Genomic DNA, 16,197 nt, shown 5'->3' on the forward strand with positions numbered 1-16,197 from the left:
AAAACGACAGAATTCAATAAAACAGTAAGTAAAGTAACACGTAACACATAGCAAATTTATTCAAACTTGCTACTCAAAAAAAAATGTTCAAGCATTAAAATACCTTGCAGTGATATTTTCTTATGGTCAGACTATAATTTGTGTCGTGAAAGATGCAACAGTGCAGTCGATAATATATCGGGTGTGCGAAATTGAGGTTGCACCCTCCGCAATCTGAAAGTGATACGAACGTGAAAAAGATCATATAAACTGAATGTTAACTTATTTTTTAGTTCGACACGTAATCTACGTACTTGTTTTGTCTATCTTATTCTTTCTCGTCCAGGCGGAAGATTGCGAGTCTGCCCAATAAGTGAGCTCCATCCCCGAGATAATATTCTGGGTCGTAACAAAATGCAGCTGGCCTTGCTTCGTCATAAGTATCGCGACGTTCCTCTTGTCCTTCGTCTCAGCCGGTCTGAGATATCGAATCCAGTTACTCTTCAATGGATCTGTAGTACTGATGTATACACTTTTCCCATTATTATCTATCTGAAAAGAAATAAATCCTCTGCCGTAGAAATTATTCTCCCAGAAGAATGTATCATCCCAGCCAACACCAAGTAAAACTTGTTATTTGGTGCTTGCTGCACTGAGAAAAAAATCTGATTGCATTAATTAGAATTCTGGTAGATTCAACCAGTATGTCTGTTGGAAAATGGACGAACCAGAATTCTTGAAGGAATTGCCAGATGAATCTGATTAATTTCTTCCTGTTAAATTTACCAAATTTTCTAGTTCATAATTAATATATGATTAGTTTAATAATATTTATCACGTGTGCTTTAATATTTTAAAATTTATTGAATTTAATTTATAGAAATTCTTAATAGTATGTGTAATAATATACTTAATTTTTAAATATAAAGTATTTTAAATTTATCAATGAAAATACTTTGAGGATATAAATTTTGCGATTATTTTTTAATCTCTAAATGCTAGTCTCTTACAAAATTTTTTTTCATATCGTAATAAATTATTTTTCTAATAAATTTAAATTTAAAAAATTTGAATTTATCAATTCTGAATTTTTAATTCGCGCACTGAGAAAAAAACCTGGTTGCAATAATTAGAATTCTGGTAGATTCAACCAATATGTTTGTTGGCAAATGGACGAACCAGAATTCTTGTAGGAATCACCAGATGAATCTGATTAATTTCTTCCTGTTAAATTTATCAAATTTTCTGGCTAATAATACTAAACTCGCCAGCACGAAGTCGTCTAAAATTTTTCCATCTAATCTCAAAAGTCTGTTTAATATTCTGAATTCCAACAAGATTATTGGATAAATTCAATCCTAAATTATTGAATAAATTATTTTAAGTTCAGTTTATTAGAAATTAAACTGATAAACAGTGATGCAAGAAGAGAATGTAACTCAAACACAATCAGAGAGCTAGCGTTCTCTTTCTGGCACTACTGCTCGTAAGAGGAAAAAAATATACTTTGGATTTAATGTTAATACTAGTTCTTTATACAGGGTGTTTTAGACCACCCGTACCACTCATTTAAAAACTAGAAAAGTGGTTATTTCAAAAAAGTAAAAATATTTTCTTTATAAATCGGAGGGTGTGCTCTATCGAATGGTGATATTTTCAACTTCTGGTTCCGCCCGGAAATAGGCGATTCAGACCAGAAGTGCATTTTTTTAAATGAAACCCCCTATTTTTCATTGGATGTTCTCGTAGCTTACCTAAATATCTTGTAAAATATTCATTTTTCGATTATCTTACCTTAATACTTTTATGTGCAAAATAATGAGAGGAATCAATTGGTATAAAGAAAACATACAGTTGTTTTTAAAAAAAAATATGGAATTGTTAATTGCAAATTACATATTTTTTCTTAGAAACAACTATTGTCTTCTTTACAACAATTGATTCCTCTCATTATTTTGTACATAAAAGTATTAAGGTAAGATAATCGAAAAATGATTATTTTACAAGATATTTTATGATTTATGTAAAATTAAAAAATGATTTCAAGCCTCATAACTCGAAAACTACTTCATGGAAAAATAATTTATTATAGTGTTTTGGAAAGCTCTCGAGGTATGCTACAAGAATATCCAATGAAAAATAAGGGGTTCCGTTTAAAAAAATGCACTTCCGGTCTGAATCGCCTATTTCCGGGCTGAACAAGAAGTTGAGAATATCACCATTCGATAGAGCGCACCCGATTTATAAAGAAAATGTTTTTACTTTTTTGAAATAATCACTTCTCTAGTTTTTAAATGGGTGATCTGAAACACTCTGTATATTATACAAAGCACGATGAAAGTATTATCAGAATAATGATAATACCTCCCAAATATGACGCATGGAGAAGTCATCAGGGATATCCATTTCCTTAACTGACGTGCCGACAAGAGGACCCAATTTTGCACGAATGGGGATCGAGTTCTTGGCGTAGATGCTGAGACCGTGATCGGTGTTGGCGATCTTCAGCTCGAGACAATCCGGCAGGGAGTCCCTCGCGTACAATGGCCGATCAGCGTCCACTAGCAACTGCTTCTCTTCCCTCTGCACCTTCGACTTGGTCTTACATTGCTCGCTGGACGCCAACGGCTCCTCGTCCGACTCGAAGCCATCGTCCGCCAATCGACCGTAGCCCTCCGACATCGGGTCCCCTGACTTTATAGCCTTCATCACTTCCGCGTTTTGCTTATGCTTGCTCAGCCACTCCTCGTACGTGATCGCGTCGATTATCGTGTGCAGCGGCTCCGTAAAAGGACACACGTCCTGCAAGTGAGGTACCTCGCATTCCTGGCAGAGCTTAATTTTGATCGCCAGTCTTTGCGGCTCCGATATCACGCCGTCCAAGTTGTCGGCGACCTTTCCAGGACCTACCGTCGATGATGGCAGCTCGACCTCGGGCGTACACGAGTCTTGGGGCTCCTCCTGAACGATCCCATCCTGCGGCGCCTTTCGTACGTCGTGATGCTTCTTGGTCTTGTGCTCGTTCGTGTGCTTGTGCTTCTTTCGCCGATGCTTGAACGCCACCGTCTCGTCCGAAGCCTTGCTTTCAGATGTATCCTTCTTCCCGACTTGCTCGTCGTGACGCGGTCGCTTCCGTTTCCTCTTCTGCTTGCGATCTTCCGCGTCCTTTGACTCGTCATCCTTTTGCGCGTCATGGAAAGTTGCATCCTCGTATCCCTGCGACTCGTAACGCGTCTTGTTTTGGGGTTTCGAGGTCTTTTCAGGTGCGCCCGCAGCTTGTGCCTCGGTATCCTTGACGTTGGATGCCGGGTTTAATAAATATTCCACGTCCTCGTTTAAATCCTCAGCCTTACACTCGCGTTTGGGAAGGGACGACGAGGCTGTATCAGCGTTAAAATGCAACTTGGCGATCCTGTCATCCCCTGAGGTATCCCTCGCCGACTCGCTGGATACATCAGCGGCCTTCGCATCGCATCTGACGTCGTTATTCGTCGTATTATTTACATCATTTATAAATCTTACGCTATCTATGTGCTCAGTCTTCGTCGTAACGGATTCAACGTCCTTTGTATTGATTCCGAAGCTTACGTCTAGTTTTAATTTAGTGTCTAACTCACTGACTACCGTCGTCTCGCAACCGTCCAGGTCTTTGCTTTCCAGTGAAGTACAGTTCTGCGCGTCCAACGGGTTGTCGTTGGTGCATTCAGACCCGTTCAGTCCGATGGAGCCGTCCTCGGCGCCGTTCTTCGAATGTCGCCGTCTCTTTCGCTTGTCCTTGTGATGCTTCGTCTTGTTCTTATGATGCTTCGACCTCGAACTACGTCGCACGTGTAACTTGATGGCGTCGTTCAGCACCTTCGACGAGACGCTCTCGCTTATCGCAGGATGCACCTCGACCGGATCTTGCCTTCGCGAGCTTCTACGAACAGGCTCCCCCTTCTCCCCTTCTTCGTCAGCTGCCTCGACCTTGACAGCTTCCTCGTCGTCGTCCCTGACCCGACTTGCCTTCCAATCCTCCGCACCATTGCACTTGCCATCTTGCCTGTGTATTAAAAATTCAATTAGACACACTGTGTTATCTATCTTTTGTTGTATCCCAACAAACACCAAATAACACTTATATAATTGTTAGTTGTAATTTCTCACTCAACAATACTGTACAACGAAAACTGGTACATGTTATATAACTATTACATAACATGTAATAGTTATGTTTTCGAGTGGGAAATTACAACTAACAATTATATAAATGTTACTTGATGTTTGCTGGGATTGTTAGTTGTAATTTCCCACTCAACAACATAACTATTACATGTTATGTAACTGTTATATAATTTGTAATAGTTATATTATTGAGAGGGGAATTATAACTAACAATTATATAAATGTTATTTGGTTTTTATATAATTATTAGTTGTAATTTCCAACTCAACAATATAATTGTTACATGTTTTGTAACTGTTATATAACATGTAATAGTTATATTGTTGAGAGGGAAATTATAACTAACAATTATATAAATGTTACTTGGTGTTTATATAATTATATGTTATGTAACAATTACATAACATGTAACAGTTATGTTGTTGAGTGGGAAATTACAACTAACAATTATATAAAAAATGTTACTTGGTGTTTGCTGGGATTGTTAGTTGTAATTTCTCACTCGACAACATAACTGTTACATGTTATGTAACAGTTACATAACATGTAACAATTATGTTGTCGAGTGAGAAATTACAACAAACAATTATATAAATGTTACTTGGTGTTTGCTGAGATATATTCTTATGAGATGATTAATTAAAGATGAATCAGTAAAAGTAAACGTATGAAGGTTTATTTGAGGCAAGTTTTATTTTCCAAGGAAGTATTTCTAGAAACATCACGAGTGCATCTAGTCAAGCTGGGTGAGCTTCGAAACTCGCGATCATGGCTAGTATTTCCCGCGCGTGGATCCGGTATCGATCGGCTCCTCGCGTCGTCCCCCGCAAGATGGCGATTCGACGAAACGCGTCGGGTGACAGTAGGGGGGAAGCCCCGTACGCGTGACAGCTAGCAGGTCCTGTCACGCGTTCCGTCGAGATACTGAACCGTAAAGCCACGACCGCGACGACGATGACAGCGACGAGGCGCCACGAGACTCACCTGCTGACGGTGGCGACGTTGGAGTCTGCGAGATCCAGCAAGTACACCGCGACATCCTCGTCGGTCGTCAGGCCCAGACGCTTCTTCAGCGACAGCCAACGCTTACCGTTCGTCGCGCCGATGTGTACACGCTCCTCGGCCACTTCCGGAACGATTGTTGTCGTCGTTGTCGTCGTCGTCGTCGTCGCGCCGGGCAGCGTGATGCAGCTTCCCTGCGGCTGCTGCTGGACGCTTCTCGTGTTCCCCGGCTCCCTCACATGCCGCGTGCCCTTCTTCGGCATAACTACATCGTACAGCTTCGGCCGCAATCAGATCGGCTGCGAGGTAGAGAAAGAGACAGAGAGAAGAGAAGAGAGAGAGAGAGAGAAGAGGTGAGCGCGACAGGCAGACAGAGACGGGACGAATCCGTGACGGGACCCCGCGAAAGGGCACCTCCACCAGGAGGACGCGCACAGATATTATCCTATCCTCTTTATGCTCACCGCCGCGCCGCGTCGCCCACTCCGCCCACCCTCGCGCGCGCGCCGTCTCCCCGCGCCGCGCCGCCCCGCCTCCCTCATTGCCCCGCCCCCCTCCGCCCCGCCGCCTATCGTCGCCTCATACGCGTCCCGCGCCGAGCGGTAAACTCGCTCACCGCGTCTCTCTTTTTCTCGCACTCGATCTCTGTCTCTCGTCCCTCCTCCCTCCGTCCCGGCCATTCTACTTTATCGATCCCGCGGCCGCGAGACGCAACGCGCAACGCTCCCCGCTATCCGCTGATTCGACAACGGCGATGACTTTTGCGAGATCCGACATCCCGAGATGTCGATTAGGTCGGTGCGTTGAAAAAAATGTCGGCGAGTTTTCATGTAAAGGGTCGCCGCGCAACGCTACACGAGGAAAATGCCGTATGCGAGCGCTACGTCACGCAATTGGCTGTCGAGTGGAGAACTTTTTAAGGTTTCCGAGGATTTTTCTAGAGACCCTCTAATCAGAGTCACGAAATAACGTCAGTAAGATTGGGTCGGCAACGCCATGTTTTTATTAAAACCGGAAATATTTATGGCAAGAAATAAATTTAATTTGAATATAATATTTGAAATAAATAATAAATGACATGAATGAAAAATAAACTTTTATTTTCGTCTTAAATATTATACATTGCCATAGTTTTACTATCTAAATGTTTCTTTTTTTTTGTGTTTTTTACATGCAATTTTACATCTAAATACAGCGTATTTATTAAATATTTTCTTTTTTAAGTTGTGACAATCAGGTATAAAACTGTATTAAAATAAATAAGTATATTTTATTCAAATAACTTAGATAAGATGATTAATGTTAAAAAATAACCTCGCAGAGAAATGAAGTATTGGTTGGATTTCAATTTTTTCGTCCCACATTTGCTGCCCATTTTGCTCTTCGTTCTTTATCGCGTGGAAAAACTTTCATTACATATCCTTTTTCAGTTGAATTATTACAATTTAATGCGGAACAACCAGACATGTTTGTAATTTTAAACTATTTAGTAAAAACATGGCGGCACCAATCAAAATTGGGGACGTTATTTCGTGACTCTGATTAGAGGGTCTCTAGATTTTTTACTCGATTGCGCCAATCGTGCAGCGTGAGAATATCCCGTTTGACCACGTTGAGATTGGCCACGGCCAATTATATTGATCTGTGCCTAGGGTAACCAGCAATGATTAACCAATCAGAGAGTCCTATTTTGAATTGACCAATTGGCGACGTGGTCAATCGGATATCTTCCGTGCGGCGTTCATATATATAGTGGGTGCTTTCCAATTGTTTAACACATCTTAACACAAACATACACAGGAAGGCACAAAGTGTAGCGATGTGCACGACTCAATTGGAACAAAGTTAATGTGCGACTTTCGAGTGGAGGGTTAGGATTCTTCATAACCATGTCCATCTTGATATTTTTTAATCCATGCTGAGGGTGATAGCATCGATATATAAAATGGATTAACATACATAGATGTATATATATGCATAATATTATATAATATATAAATAATATATAAATAAAATATATAAATGCATATTATATTAATATATAAATATGAATGAAAATTTAATCAGTAATATATCTAACCTGCAAATATGCAAAAGAGACAATTTTATTTTATTTATTAAATATAATAAAAAAATTAATTGTACAAAAACTCATTAATTTGAATTACTTACTTCAATGATACTTTTAATATTTTTATTGTCCATTTTTGTATTTGTATGGTGTACTTTAATGGTTGTCTTTTAATTAAAAAGGATAAAACGAAAAGAAAATTGCCAACATAATCGCCGTCAGTCTGTAACCGCATATTTCATTTGTCCCTAGAAAACAGAAGGTTACACAAGTTGACTAGTAGCCCTCGAGCTGAGTACGGATGTGTAAAGTTGTGTCGGCAGTTACGGCAATTGGAACGCGACTTGTGTCGCCGTGTGCATAAAAGTGTCTAGGGATATCTCAATTGGAAAGCACCCCATGTAAACAATTCATGTAGACATAATTTTGAAATCGACGAACAACTCTGGATTATTCTGAAATTGCCCTGATGAAAATTATTTACAGAATTTTTCATAAAAATTTTCAGATTTTCTATAAAAATTCTAAAACTTTCTAAGAAAATTTTAAGAATTTTAAAATTTTCTGTACGAATTAGCACTTTTCAAAAATCTTCAAAAAAGGACTGAAGATATATTTTATACTTTTACTATAAATAAATTCTGTTAGAATATTTCTTATATATATAAATATTAAATATTCTAACAAGATTAATTTTTTATTCTATAATTTTCTAAAATTAAAATTCAAATTAAGATTAAATTAAGATTTCAATTAAAATTAAAGTTAAAATTAAGATTAAAAAACCTAAATAAATTTGGTATATTTTTTTAGAATTCTTCATAAATTTGAATTATGAAAAATTCCTAAATTTTCCAAGAAATTTTTTTTCACCAGGATGACCATCTAGTAATATATCGAAGTTTATGCCTGTGCGATCAGCTGGTCTGATACAGTGGCATCGGCTTGTCTCGCTCTCGAGAAGAAAACGATAGAAAATGTCGCGCAAGGCGATTAAGGCGATTAATTGGGCGGCGCTCGCCGAAAGGATTCCCGAGACGGAAAAAAATATGTTCGCCACCTTCAAAGCCAAGTCTGATCAGTATCTGCGACGGTCAGTAAATATGTGTATCATGTTTCTCGAGATTGTCATATGTGAGCTATTATATAACGCAATCAGAATGTTTCTTATTTTCAATGAAAATTACAGATTTGAATCTTGATATTATTAATAACATTAATATGGGTTCATATTGTTTATGTCATATTTGTAGAATGACTGCAAACCCAGAGGCGCCTCCAAAAATTGATTGGGTGTATTACAAGAAAAATATTGCTTTAGCTGGATTAGTCGATAAATTTCAGAAGGACTACGAATCCTTTGCAGTGCCATATCCAGCAGACAAATATACCTCGCAAATCGAGGGTCAAGAGAAGGAATTGGTAATAATTGCGATTACAAAATGTTACATTTGTCATTTTTTTCTAAATTATGGATGTATTGCAGCATGCTAAAATTCAGCAATTCATCTCTGAGTCGAACGAACGCATTGACACTGCTAGCAAGGAAATTGAGAGAGTAAAGGGTTTATTACCATTCTCTGAAATGACTATGGAAGATTTCCAAGAATGTTATCCAGATGATGCTGTAAATAACGATAAACCAACAGCCTGGCCGCACACACCTGAGTTCCAGCCAGAAAACGATCCAGGACGACCGGTACATCATTAATATAGAATGTGCTAAAAATGGTCAAGATGTAAAATGTAGTCATACTTCTAGCATACTCAAAAATGTATGTTAAATTGAAAAATAATTTTGTCCTTTATTTCTGTGTTGTCATCATATGCATCTAAAAGTAAATTTGCATCTATAAAAAGATATGTCAATTTTTTGTATAGAAGACAAAACCTTTACATATATATTATATGCATTTAAAAGTAAGAAAAATGAAATGATACAATAAGTGATTTAATTTAAATATATGAGGTAATTTTGCAATAAGTAACTTTCATTTGATTTAATAAAAATTCAAATTCTATTTACATACAATTGGTAAGAAAATTCATATATGAGTTGGCAAATAAGTTCGTTCGGTTTTTGAGGGTGGAATAAATCACAATTTTCTTGATATACAAAATAAATTTTAATCATTTATATATTGACCATTCTTATTGATGACCTCTTGCCATCTTTCCACCAACTTCATTATACCGCGTTCGTAGAACATCGGGGTCCTATCAGCGAAAAACCAATCCAGATGTTTTTTGACGATCTTCACGTTATCGAAAGTTTTTCCGTTCATGGAGTTCTGCAACGGTCGGAATAAATGATAATCAGAAGGAGCCAGGTCCGGTGAATACGCAGGATGAGGCAAAACATCCCAGCCAAGACTAAGCAATTTATTCCGAATGGTCAATGACGTATGCGGTTTGGCGTGGTGGAAGACGACATCTTTGCGATTTGCCAATTCTGGACGTTTTGTGCGGATTGCTTGGTCCAATTTGGTTAACTGCGAGCAGTATACGGTTGAATCAATTGTTTTGCCTGACGGTAACAGCTCGTAATGGATGACACCTTTATAATCCCACCATACGGAGAGCATGATCTTCTTCGGATGCAATCCCGTTGTTTGCGGCGGCTCACTGCTGTGCTTCCTTTTACGCACTACATAATCGTAGACGATCCATTTTTCATCTCCCGTTACCATCCGCTTTAAAAATGGGTCGTTTTCTTGACGTCTTTGCAGCGAATCGCATATGGATATGCGAGTGGCTAAGTTGGTTAATTCATGCGGCACCCAAACATTGAGCCGAGAAACGTATCCCACCTGGCGCAAAAGTTTTTCGGCCCTTGTATGGGATATGTTAAGTGCTGTTGCAATCTCTCTCACCATTTGGTATGGATCTTTATCGATTATGGCCTTGACATTGTCTGAATCAATCTCGGTCGGGTGACCAGAGCGGGGTGCATCATTGATGTCAAAATCTCCAGAACGGAATTTGGCAAATCACTTTCGGCATACGCGTTCTGTTAAGGCATCATCACCATATACACGACATATCTTTTTATATGAGCCTCCGCAGCTCGTTTACCTTTTTTAAAATAATAGAACAAAATATGACGATAATGCACTTTATTTACTTCCATCTTTACAGCTACGCAGCACGCACACTACTAATGTTTGTTAAACCGAAATTCATAGAAAGGTTAAGCTTAACATGACCTTTCAAATGCGCAATCGAGTTGTGCGCTTGCGCCGAGAACAAAAAAAGTGAATCGGAATGAATCTGTATCAAAATAAAAACCGAACGAACTTGTTTGCCATATATACATAAATGTATATTTATTTATAATTATGTATATTAATATGTATTTAATATTTTATATAATTTAAAGTTTATATATGACTCACTCGACATTAATTAAAATCAAAATCAAAACGCTGTGTAAATAAAAATCGTACAAATTATTATAATAATCACTAATTGCAATAATTATAAAGAACAATTGCGTTTTGAAGGATTGATTCTCGACGAACAACTCGAGTCTTCCCGCGAGAAGTCAAAATTGAGTTCGAATGACGCGTGACGCGCGTAAACATAATATAACAATTCTTTTAAGAAAATAACCAGTATATTGAAACAGTCACCAACTAGTCAATTGATCGGTTTTTATTTCAGTAATTAAATCGGTAAAACTGTTTCGATATACTAATTACTTATTTTAAAAGTTTATTTATTGTTGTGCCGCGATGTTAACGTACGGAATAAACGGAATACATTTGTAAGATACAATTTTAATATTAATAAACAGTTGATTTGAATTTTAATATTAATAAACAGTTGATTTGCTCTTTCCATTATTCGAAATACTCGATTATACGATTGGAATATAATTAGAATATAATTTCGGAACACGTGTTTCACGTGATGCGTTCATTTAATTAAGCAATTAAAAAGAATCGAATGCAATTAAGAATCGATGTGTGTGACCGGAATCAAAATTATAAATTATCATTTTGTTGCAATCCTTAGGAGCAATAATTATTCTTCTATTAATATTTATAATTAAGAATATTTCGTCCGATGCTTTATCATATAATTATTTGATGATCTAGGGTACGTTCCAAAACGTACTCTCCGAGGAAAATTTTACTCGATAGCCGTTCCGAAACTCTTTTAAGCGTTTCCGATTGGTTCGAATCAGCCATCGAGTAAAATTTTCCTCGGTTACTTGCGTTTTGGAACGTAACCCTAATATATAATTCGACTGAGAATGCGTAGTAAAACGATGGAATAGCAAAATCGAACAATTAACATAACGGAAAGCTTTGTGAGATATATTAATCGTTTAATAAATAATTAATCTGTATGTACGTGTGTGCGTGAAATTAAAAATATACTTGTATATAAATTTAATTCTTATATATATACGTCATAGTACGCGTGAAATATTTCGACAGCGAGGTCAATAACACGACGTTAGGCCTTGATGATGTAGCGCTGTATTGTTTATATAGGCGAAGATCTTGTATCATTCGCACGGCGATATTCTAGTAGTAAAGTAGTGATATGGAACACTTCGTATTATTGAATTCTTTTCTTAAATGTGCGATCGCGATTAATATCGAAATATAATTCGCTACGACTATTACAATTAACAATTAATTAACTCTTAATAAATAACATAAAATCATATGGCGATGATACATCCATCAAACGCGATCCTTTATTATTCCAAATAAAAATTGAAGCAAAAGAGGCAAAAATTATAAATACATAGACGACCTTGTATTATTCACACGACATTCCAACGGTAAAGTAGTGAGACAAAACGCTTCGTATTATTGAATTCTTTTCCTAAACGCGATCGCGATTAGTATTGAAATATAATTCGCTACGACTATTACAATTAACAATTAATTAACTCTTAATAAATAACATAAAATCATATGGCGATGATACATCCATCGAAATGCGATCCTTTATTATTCCAAATAAAAATTGAAACAAGAGAGGCAAAAATTATAAATACATAGACGATCTTGTATTATTCACGCGGCATTCCAACGGCAAAGTAGTGATATAAAACGCTTCGTATTATTGAATTCTTTTTCTAAACGCAATCGCAATTAGTATTGAAATATAATTCGCTATCGATTATTGTAGAGCGAATATTTCTCTATCCTTTATATGATATATTAAAGTGTGTTTCTCGTAATTATTCCGCGATCGGGAGTGCCGTGCAAAGTGATTATCATCTGCTATGGCTCTTAATCGCTAATTTTCTTGTCGTGTTGTTTAATACATATAGAGCCTAATTCCTTTCAATTTAAATATAATTAATTGTTTTTTCGCGAGTGAATATCAGTGCTATGAGGAAACAGCAAAGGATGAAAAAGAAAGGAGGACATCTGGAAAAGTATCCGCCAGCCAGAGAGCAGTGACAGAGCCTGAAGCAGCCAGAGAAATATGCGGTGAGTAATTTATAAAAATTATTTATTATTTACATAAGTTATTTTCAAAATAGATATATTGCTTATTATTTTTTCATTTTCTCGATAATATATATAATTCGCTCTAAAAATCACAAAATATAATGCATGTATAAAATATTCCAGGCTTTATTTTAACACATTTGAAGTATCTATAATAAAGTATCCATAATATTTTTGTTATTAATTTATACTTTTATATAGAAATATGTTAATATTTTGTATAATATTTTTAAAATAATATAATTATTTAAATATTTCATATTTACATAAAAATTAATATGCTCTTCTTATTAAAATTACATTTTTCAAAAATTTATAATAAAAAAAATATTTTTTTGCTAGTTTTACATTTAAAATATTAATATTAAAGATAAATCTCTCTTAACAGATAAAAAATGTGTGCAATAATTAGTTTTACAAAAAATGAATTATTTTGAGATTTATAAAGAAAGATCTATAAGAGTATTAATTGATTATATTTATATTTAATTTTTGACGTATTGATTTAAAAATAAAAGTGTGTGACAAGAATTAAAATTATATAAATTATCATTTTATTTTGATTTTTATAAGAATAATTATTTCTTTAACGATTCTTAAAGATTAAGTATGTTTTATCTCTCATTCAAGTTTTTAACAATTTCAATCTCAATACAATTTAATCTCAATACAATTGAGAACGCGTGATAAAATGATAAAGTATAGTTAGTTTTGAGATATATCGTTTAATAAATAATTAATCTATACTTTAAAATACTCATATAATTTATTCCACGCATATACACATGCAAGTCGTAATACGTAAAATATTTCGGTAATGTACTGTCAATAACATATATAAGGTTCGACATTGTCTTAATGATATTTTCACTGATTCAGTGTAACACATTATATTTTAAATTTCGACATATATCTTATCTTCGGTCAATTTTATTCTTATTTTACGGTCAATTTTTATTCTTATTTTACGTGTATACAAGAGTGGAAATAAATAAAAAAGAGTTAATAACAGTCATGTATTAACAATAACGTTGTTAGAAAACTGAGATTAGCAGTAATTTGATTAATAATGATTATACATCAGTAATTTTTTTATCATTTATTCACATTTCTGTTAATTAAATTTCAATTTTCTTTTAAATGAAGAAAATTACATTCATTTATCGTAGTAAAAATTAGTATTACTAATTATAATTTATACGTCATTTTTAAGAAAATAAGGTAAATATATATTTAAAACTTAATTTTTAATTAAATTAATTTTAAAATGCATATTGTATATTTTTTTTATTATACTATATTCTGCATACGATTTTCACATAATGTTTTTTAGCTTATTTTGAACATAACGTTGAAATTAAATTTTGTCCTTCGAAGGATACACAATCAGAGTGTTCTCTCAACGAGTTAAAATTATAGATATAGAATAGATATTTTCTTACCTTTTATATTTATTTTATCATTTATATTTATAAATTTAATTTTATACACTATATATAATAATATTTTCTTTTCTATAATAAAACATCATATATATGCCAAGAAAAAACATTTTTTATTAAATATTACAAATATTTTATTAAATATAAATAAATTTCATTTTATCAAAAATAAAAATAAATATTTCAAGAGTTTTTAAAAATAATATATATTACATAGTATAATGCATATAAATAATTAAAAAGTACCATTGTCGCGAAAATAAAAATGGGTCAATTAATCGTATAATTATTTTCTACCTCTAGTAAAAGGAGGAAAAAATTATAATTTATCGCAATTAAAAATATTCAAACAGCTATTTTATAAGTAATAAATAATAAATTAATTATAAAGCATAGATGTATACTGTTGAAGCAGATGCACTGTTTATTGATAATTAATTAGAAATGTAAGGAGTAAAATATTCTGTGTGAGATTATATATTATAAAAAATGAGAAATATATGTGTGTAATAAAAAGTAATACTATAACATTATAATTATAACAAATTGATTATACATTCTTGATAAGCAAAGTTCTTCGATTGCTGATCGAGATGCTCTATGTGATGTCCCTTGTAATCATTATTTACAAACAATTAGCGGTAGCAAACAGTTCGAAAAATTAATTAACTTTACGGTTAAAAATTTATTAAATGTGTCAAAGTGTGTGACAGTTATTTATTGAATTAAATATCTCACACACAATTTATTCATTCTCAAAATAGAAATCAAAGCGAAAATAAATAACTATTAATTAATATGTCATTGTAATATATTTACAAGCAATAATTATTTTCATTATGATTCTCACATGTACATTTCTTATATTCAAATATAATCTCGCATCATAAATAATAATAGATCAAATGACTAATAATTAATAATTTCCGATATAATATTTTAAATAAATTTGAATTGTGTGATATATATACTATATAATTTTATAATATATATTTTATAATTATTATATATATTTTATATATATTTTATAATTTATTTCTTAATTAAAAAGCGAATTAATCAGGACTTGAAGCTTGTTTTTTAGAAACATGTTTGCTTTCTTTTTTTTAATCGAAAAAAAAGAGAGGTGCTATATAGATAATTTTTCAGTTATAAAATAAATTTCACACAAATTATACATTATATTATAAATGTATATAATCCATCCCTCTATGGGTACACCTTGACGCGGTGGGGTGGCTCAGTACTTGGATGATGCCTTGAGATTTATTTTAAATTTTTATATTTAGGATAAATCTCAAGGAGCTTGAAGGGGAAGCTAAATACCCAGCACAGCATTGCCACGAGTCGTACAATGGCTCATATGTAGCATCTAATGCATTGGACGCATTGCGTTGTCGACTTTCCGTCGTCGGTGCCGTCAACGTGTCGCGGACGGCGGCGTTTCGTTATCGCGTTTTCGCGTTTAGCTTTCCCGCGTCATCGCGTTTTCGCGCTTCCGCGTTGGACTTTTCGTATAAAAATCCCAATTTCATTATTGTCACGAGTCTCTACTTCCGATACCAACTAACTAGGATTTCGAGTTTGCACACGTTGCTATGCAACGTACACTCGTGCTTCGTGCTTCGTCAAGTGACTCGGCCCAAATTAGTTAGAACTCGATCGATTGCTCGGAATGATCGTCAATGGGTCCCTTCTCTTTGCTCGTCTACAGCCACACGCACTGCGTATGTTAACCCTATCGAGGAGTCGAATGGATTCCCCTAGGCACAATTTTTGCTCGGTAAAAGGAGTTGCCTTCCCATTTTCTAAACTGCTGAATGTTAGCATTTAAAAAATGTGGGTATCCTCTTCTTCCGGCCGTCTACTAGCCTGGTGTAGCATATAGCAACCACGGGAGGCATAATATGTCCGGGCGGAGCACCTGAAATCGTGTTTAGCGGGTCCAGGTTCGGTACGAGATAGGATAATTATGCGCGAAAAAGAGCTGGTAAACTTCATTTTCCTCTATTTCCCTCAATCGTTTCGTCTTCTCTCCGGTTTCGGCTTAATCCTTGCT

At 34.8% G+C, this 16,197-nt stretch overlaps 2 protein-coding genes across 2 annotated transcripts in view; one reads left to right on the forward strand and one right to left on the reverse strand.

Annotated features, from left to right (window-relative positions):
• LOC105254922 (PR domain zinc finger protein 4) overlaps positions 1-5,652 on the reverse strand; it is a 10,262-nt gene extending 4,610 nt beyond the window's left edge. Inside the window, exons 1-4 of the mRNA XM_011263892.3 lie at positions 5,128-5,652; positions 2,344-4,021; positions 294-531; positions 104-213 (exon numbers count right to left, since the gene is read on the reverse strand). Coding sequence (XP_011262194.2) covers positions 104-213; positions 294-531; positions 2,344-4,021; positions 5,128-5,408 — 2,307 coding nt within the window. The 5' untranslated portion in view covers positions 5,409-5,652. The remainder of the gene's footprint in view (positions 1-103; positions 214-293; positions 532-2,343; positions 4,022-5,127) is intronic.
• A 2,452-nt stretch (positions 5,653-8,104) lies between these two features.
• LOC105254923 (ATP synthase subunit d, mitochondrial) lies at positions 8,105-9,079 on the forward strand. The gene is made up of 3 exons (XM_011263894.3): positions 8,105-8,309; positions 8,470-8,638; positions 8,703-9,079. Exons 1-3 carry the CDS (start codon positions 8,194-8,196, stop codon positions 8,925-8,927), a joined length of 510 nt encoding a protein of 169 aa, XP_011262196.1. The 5' UTR covers positions 8,105-8,193; the 3' UTR covers positions 8,928-9,079.
• Positions 9,080-16,197: the final 7,118 nt, after the last annotated feature.

Source organism: Camponotus floridanus, unplaced genomic scaffold, assembly GCF_003227725.1.
Source record: "Camponotus floridanus strain SB8 unplaced genomic scaffold, Cflo_v7.5 scaffold79, whole genome shotgun sequence".
NCBI classification, from domain to species: domain Eukaryota; kingdom Metazoa; phylum Arthropoda; class Insecta; order Hymenoptera; family Formicidae; genus Camponotus; species Camponotus floridanus.